This window comes from Macrobrachium nipponense, chromosome 8 (assembly GCF_015104395.2).
Source record: "Macrobrachium nipponense isolate FS-2020 chromosome 8, ASM1510439v2, whole genome shotgun sequence".
In the NCBI taxonomy this organism is placed as follows: domain Eukaryota; kingdom Metazoa; phylum Arthropoda; class Malacostraca; order Decapoda; family Palaemonidae; genus Macrobrachium; species Macrobrachium nipponense.
Window position 1 is genome coordinate 49970827 of NC_087203.1, and position 7443 is coordinate 49978269.

Consider the following 7443-nt stretch of genomic DNA (forward strand, 5'->3'; position numbering starts at 1 on the left):
CAACGCATTACCAAAAGTAGTTCAAGATACTATTGTGGATTGCAGTTCTGTTGATGGTGAAAATGGAGCTTGGAGGCGCCTTGAAGAGAAGGTACCAACATCTGCCATCATACGAGATGTACTACTTGGTTTAGAAGCCTTGAAACCAATGAAGTCTACAGCAGCAAGGAGATGAGACAGGTTTGGATGGACTGACTGATTTTGCTCGGCGAATGAGAGAACTTGGTCAAGAAAGGGAATTGGATTCATTCATGACAATTGAAATTGCCAGCAGAAAGATCGATTCTGGAATTTATTACGAATATATGCGGCAATCAAAATGTCATAATCAGACATTAGCAGAGTTGATTACATATCTAGGGAGAGAAACAGAAGCTAGAGAGCGTCGAGAACATCCCCATTCCCTGAGTGATAATACTAACAAGTCAGCTGTCAACTATTTTAGAGACAAAAGCTCAGAATGTGATGAATCCTTGGCTACATTGGTTGATGATGGGAGGGCTTGCCCCTTTTGCATAGATAAAACTCATTTGATCATTAAATGTTCTATCTTTATATAAAAAACCAAGGAAGAAAGACGAAGGATGATTGTGAGCAGTAAGAGATGTTTCTTTTGTCTTAGAGCCAACCACAACGCAATCAATTGTACACGCCCGGATAAGAAACGTGAAGATTGCCAACTTTATCATCATCGATTTGTAGCCTGCCCACCATACGGAAATAAAGTACAGCCAAGGACTTTTTCTGGGTTGGAAAGTTCACGGGCGGGAGGTACTTCTGCTTTGAACGTGAATCTAACTCTGTCGGGAAGTGCTTCTGAGTGCAACATTGGTCATGCACGGGAGGTTGCTACAGATGCAGATGCAACATTCAACACAGTAGGGACCCTGAACTCAAGCCAGGAAGGAAAAATTCATCGACGCTACTCCCCTACAACGTATGTAGAACTGCAAGATGTTGAGAAAAAATGGCATCGCGTGGTTGCGTTTATTGATACAGGTGCTGATACAACATTGCTTAAGTTATCCACAGCCAAGCATTTTGGCTTGCAATGTGAACCATTCAAGTTTCGATATGGAGTAGCTGGAGGAGGTATTGCTGAGGAAAGCAGTGCCAAGTTTTCTATCCAAATTACACCAGTGAATGGAATTAAGTCATACAATGTAATTGCAATTGGAATTGAGAAACCAGCCCATAACATTCCTGCAGTTGGAGGGGATATTTTTGATGAGTATCCTCATCTGAACGCTGCCTAGGGAACGTTACCCACAGATGAAGCAGAAATTGATATCATCATTGGTTATGACTATTATTTCCTTATAATGCCAGTTGAGAGCGTAAAAGACTCTGTGTCTCCTGAATCGTCTCCAGTTGCCGTCAGAAGTATCTTGGGATGGACCATTTTTGGAGGGAATATTCCAAAACCCAAACCACATGCTGCATCCAGGGTCCAGTTTTTGAGTCATTTGGAGGATTTGCAGAAATTATATACATCTGATGACACCAACAACATTGTGTGTTTGCTCAGATAAGGAAATAGCAGAGTCTCAGTTCATAAAACATTGTCGAAATAAGCTTTGCATTAATGCGGATGGTCGCATGACTGTGGAAATGCCTTGGAAGCCCGGTTTCCCTGAAGCATTGGAGTGTAACAAGCCTCAAGCAGAAATAAGACTTAGGAGCCAAGAAAAAAAATTAATTAAAAATGGAAACTTTGATGAATATAGCGAAGAAGTCCAGAAATTAATTGACAGTTGCTTTGTCAGAGAATTATATCCAGAGGAATCCAGAGATGAGGGATGGTACTTACAACATCATGCTGTATATCAGCTACACAAATCAACAAAGGTTCGCATCGTATGGAATTCTGCAGCCAAGTTCAATGGCTTGTGTTTGAATGATGGATTTTACAAAGGGCCAGATTTCTTGAACTCTCTTCTGTATTGCCTTCTTCACTGAAGAATGAAAAGCATAGGAATTGCAGGCGATGTTAAAAAATTTTTTAATTGAATACTTATGGCTGAAAAGGATCAGAGATATCAACCGGCTTTGTATGGCGTTTTGATTTATCTTCTCCAATTCGTCACTGGCAGTGGCTGCGCCTTCCTTTTGGGGATAAACCAGCACCAGACATAGCTATGATGGCTGTACGCACTTTGGCAGATACATTCAAGGAGGAGGAACCTATTGGAGCACAGTTAATTAACTGTTGCATGTACATGGATGATGTGATTGAATCATTTGATAAGAGTGAATTAGCTATTGCAGCCATGGATCAGGTGGATCGGATATTAGGAAAGGGCTCCTTCAGAATAAAAGAATGGCATTCTAATGACCCCTTTGTTGACCGATGCCCAGAAGACAAGCAAACACGAGTTTTGGGTCATGCATGGGATAAGGCTACGGATAGTGTGGCTATTCAGCTAGACAAATTCAGTGAGGAGTTTTCAAAACTATCAAAGCGGAAGGTTGCTAGTTTGCTATCAAAGTTGTGGGATCCTACAGGTATGTTATCTCCTGTAATAGTTAGATACAAGATTTGTCTTCAGGATTTATGGGCTAGTGGAGTTGGTTGGGATGATGAATTGAGTGAAGAACAAATCAAAATGTGGAAGGGATTAGTTCGTGAAATGAATCAACTAATTGGATTTAGACTAGATCGGATGATAAAGCCAGAAGATTCTCTAGGAGACCCTCAACTTCATGGATTTAGTGATGCCAGTGAATCTGCCCTAGGTTCTGTGATCTGGCTGAAATGGAATACTTCTCATGGAGTAGAACTGAAATTCGTCATCGCAAAGTCTTTAGTGGCTCCGTTGAAACAGCGTTCTATTCCACGTCTTGAGCTTACTGCTGCTGTGGTTATGGCTAGACTTGCCTTGCTTGTTTTGCAAGTGGTTGGCAGGGTTAGTACCATGAAATTTTGGACCGATTCAGAAGTAGTGTTGGCCTGGGTTCGCTCTCCTGCTAGAACCTTTAAATCATTTGTGTCAGCTAGAGTTCAGGAGATTCAGGATGCTTTGCCAGGATTTTCAAAAGAATTTTGCTATGTTCCTTCACAATTGAATCCTGCCGATGCATTAACCAAGCCAATAAAGCCAAGTGAACTACAAGGATGGATCAATGGTCCTGATTTTCTTCTGAACATTTCTCAAGATTGTGATTTTGGGGAACCGACATATGATTTTGAAAAGAAGAGTTCTATTGTTAAAGAGTACACACCAGAATCTCTCAAAAGGATCCAATTTGTTGGAATTTTGGCTGATGAGAGTTTTGAGGAAAGATTTACAGAACTCTCTTCAGACTGGAATAGACTTGTACGAATAACTACTTACTGCCACCGTTTGCTATTACAACAAAACCCAGAAAACTATCAAAGTCATCTAGAACCTAAAGAAATACAAGAAGCAGAACTGGCTTTATTTAATGCAAGCCAGAAGTCTTTAAATAATCAAGATGAAGTTAATCATAAACAGATTAAAAAGCTTGACCCAAAGTTGGATGAAAAAGGCATTTTAAGAATTGGAGGCAGACTACATAAAGCTCCATTTACCCATACGAGCAGAGCATCCAGTTTTATTGGTGAGGAATTCTTCCCTGGCTGAAGCATTCGCTCAGATGATTCATCGATGTACAGGTCATCAAGGATATAGAGTCGCAATTGCTTTAGCTTTTAAGCGTGGAGTTTACAATATTGGAGGAGGAAGATTATTTAAGGACATTGCTTTCAAGTGTTGTTTCTGCAGAACCAGACGTCGCCTATTGTTGGGCCAACAGATGGGGGAACTGCCAAGTTTCAGAGGTGAGCCCAATACCCCCCCCCCCCCCCCCCCCCCCCCCCTTTAGCAGAGTTGCATTAGATTTCTTTGGCCCTATCAAAATAAAGTTAACTCGTAATGCAAGCACTGAAGGAAATATAATGATCATAACTTGCACGGTCACTCGTGTCATATCTCTTGAATTGTTCGACTCATTGTCTTCAGATGCTTTTCTCTGTGCTTGGAGAAGATTTACTTGTAATCATGGAATCCATCCAGTTTTGGCAGTAAGTGACAGAGGACGCAATTTCATAGGGGCTCAAGAGAAATTGCAAAAGTGGATAAATTCTTGGAACGAGAGCCTAATAAAGGACAAGTTTGCAATTGCTGGGACAAAATTTGAGTGGAAATTCAACACACCTCGCGCTTCTCATATGAATGGTGTTGTTGAATCATTGATCAGAAACTGTAGAAGAGGTTTAGATGCAGTAACAGATTATCACCACAAGATATTCAGTGCTTTGGAATGGCAAACAATACTGTCAGAGGTGACGTACCTTGTTAATTCAAGACCACTTTTCCTAAACGGACCAGATCCTCTTGAGTCCCCAACTATAACCGGCAATGACTTACTGTTTCCTCACTGGCAACCTTCAGTTCTACAACCATATGCCAGTAACGAAGTGAACTTGAGAAGCATGGTAGAGGTAGCTCAACAGAGAATTCAGATATTTTGGGAGACTTGGATTCGTTATATGCCTCCTCAGCTAGTACAAAGATCAAAATGGTTTCATCCCAAACAGAATCTTCCAGTTGGAGATTTGGTTCTTCTTCTGGAACCAGGCTTAAAGGGAGGTGTCGCTCCTAGGGGACTGTGGAGGCGCGATCTTGTTGAGAGGATTCATCCCGGAAAAGATGTGCTTGTTCGAAGAGTTACTGTTCGAACAGTGGAGAATGGAAAGGTGGTTCACTGGGAGAGACCCATTCATAAACTTTGCTTAATTGCTACGGTACAAGAGCTTCAACATGGATTCCAAGCTAAGGCAGATAAAGATGCTCAAAATTAAATTGGCAGAATTTCATTTACATTGTAAACCAAACTGATTTGGTCTCTCTCTATATGTATATGTTTCGAAAGTCCTTTAAATTATTGTGGTTCATTGCATTCTCCACTAGGCGGGAGTGTAGCAGACTTTCAAACGGTTGTTTGTGCTGTTTAAGTATTTATTACTCTAAAGATTTGGGTGTCTGCAAATGCTGTTTACCCTTAAACGAGCATTAATATGGTTACTGTCTATTTGCTAGTGGTTGCTTCCAGGCTGTTTATATTTTAACGTTTGGTCTTTAGTAGCAAGGTCTGACTGACAGACCATATGTGAATATGCTCTTGTTTTAAATTTGGATAACTGTTTACATATAGTCGGGTGGACTTTGTGAGTGATAGTAATATTTACTGTATTAGTCACTATTAAGTTGTATTTTGTTGTATCTATTTTATTCTTTGCATTTAAATATTTTGTCTTTATTTTCATTATACCATAAGCAGTTCGCATTTTGTCATTACTTTGTGCAGTTTTATTTGTCATTTATTTTGTGTTTTTTCTTCTTTGTAGACTTCACCGAATAAAGAAAAGTGGTAGAAGTGGTTTTCCTTGACTTGTGGAATCTCATCATTGTCCAAATTAGATGGTATTTTATATTGGAGTTTTTCGTTTTTTCATGTGTATTAGAACAGCTCAATACTACACAGTTACTTGGCATTATCAATGGTAGAATGAATGAAGGAATAAAAAGATATATGGGCACAAAGCAAGTCCTATAGTCTACCTTACGACTATGGGTAGCATATTGTTTTGGTTAACCGCGTGTGAGACACCAGGGTGCGTGACGTCACAGTATTGGTGATTCATACCCAAAGCTGCACGCTGGCTGACCTGTTGTATCTAGACCATGGGCTCTACATACGAAAATTGCTCAAGATATGAAAGGTTGTTGCTGTAAAGTCCGAGATTCGCCCGGACCACAGATAACAATTTTGAAACTCTCGCACCGCCAACTAAGTAGACTCGCCACCATCCTCCTGCTCTCCCATTGGTTCCTGATGCTAGTCACCACCATGAGATCCTTCTCTCCTATTGGTCAGCATCCCTCCCATCATGCATCTACGTAGCGGCATGCTTCTTCGGCCACTGCACGGCATCATCTGTATCGTACGCACGCAGTTTTTGTTAATTCTAACGATTTCGTTTATTAACGTAAATTTGTTAGTGATTTCGTTGTAGTATACTTTAGCGTGTTGTGTGAGAACTTTACTACATACGTATACGTACTACATAACATAATTATGTACAGTATATACGTAGTCATAGGTCCCAAGAAACTTGAAATTCACGGAAAGAAGAGGATGCTCTCTTTGGAAATGAAGATGGAGATTATCAAGAAGTATGAAGCTGGTATGCGATTGAGTGTGATTGCCAAGGAATGCGGCCGAAATCTGTCGACAAAAGGCACCATCCTTAAGCAGAAGGATGCCATCAAAGCAGCTACACCTTCCAAGGGCGTCACTATTTTGTCCAGCAAGAGGACCCACGTGCACGATGAAATGGATAAAAGACAAAGAAATCGCTGGCGATACGATAACAGAGACGGCAATCTGCCACAAGGCCAGTGCTATTTTCGGCGATTTGATTGCCCAGGCCAAAGACGACGGAGGAGAAGGGACATCAACGCCAACCCCAGACTTCAAGGCTTCGCATGGATGGTTCGAGAAATTCCGTAAACGGACTGGCATCCATTCGGTGGTGCGGCATGGGGAGGCGGCCAGCTCGGACACGAAAGCGGCCAAAGCCTTTAAAAAGACGTTCGACGAGATGATGATCAAGGAAGGATACAGTTCTCAGCAAGTCTTCAACTGTGATGAGACTGGCCATTTTTGGAAAAAAATGCCTCGTCGGACGTACATCACGGAGGAAGAGAAGAAGCTACCCGGGCATAAGCCTATGAAAGACAGGCTTATGCTTGCACTTTGTTCGAACGCCAGTGGGGATTGCAAGGTGAAGCCCCTACTTGTCTATCATTCCAAGACTCCTCGAGCCTTCAAGGCCCACAAAATGCTTAAGGAGAAGCTTCCAGTGATGTGGAGGGCTAATGCAAAAGCCTGGGTAATGAGGCTTTTGTTCACGGAGCGGGTAAATCTGTGTCTCGGCCTGACAGTGAAGAAATTCTTGGAAAGAAGCGCCTCCCTCTGAAATGCCTCCTGGCCTCGAGGAAGATATCCTAGCGGAGTATTCCTTCATCAAGGTTCTTTATCTTCCGCCTAACACCACCCCTCTCCTCCAGCCCATGGACCAGCAAGTGATATCGAACTTCAAGAAGCTGTATACGAAACATCTTTTCAACAGATGTTTCGACATCACTGATACCACAAACCTCACCTTGCGTGAATTTTGGAAGGAGCATTTCGATATCGGGATATGCATCCGACTCATCGACCAAGCTTGGCAGGAGGTTTCGAGGCGAACCTTGAATTCCTCGTGGAGGAAACTCTGGCCTGATGCCGTATCCTCCCGAGACTTTAAGGGATTCGACGTGGGCGAAGCTGGTGCTGCAGATTCAGAAAAGCTGATGATTCTGAAACTGTTTCGCAACCAGATCTTGACGAGATCGTTGCATTCGGCAAGTCCAT

At 42.0% G+C, this 7443-nt stretch overlaps 1 protein-coding gene across 1 annotated transcript; it reads left to right on the forward strand.

Annotated features, from left to right (window-relative positions):
- Positions 1-1322: 1322 nt before the first annotated feature.
- LOC135223090 (uncharacterized) lies at positions 1323-3605 on the forward strand. Its single transcript, XM_064261597.1, has 2 exons — positions 1323-1514; positions 2094-3605. The coding sequence occupies exons 1-2, from the start codon at positions 1323-1325 to the stop codon at positions 3603-3605; spliced, it is 1704 nt and encodes a 567-aa protein (XP_064117667.1).
- Positions 3606-7443: the final 3838 nt, after the last annotated feature.

Excerpts from the sequence above, each read along its gene's own strand:
- LOC135223090 (XM_064261597.1), top strand. The coding sequence starts at position 1,323 with ATGCCAGTTGAGAGCGTAAAAGACTCTGTGTCTCCTGAATCGTCTCCA. Across the intron at positions 1,515-2,093 it reads CTGATGACACCAACAACATT|TGGCTGCGCCTTCCTTTTGG; the intron begins GTGTGTTTGCTC and ends CGTCACTGGCAG.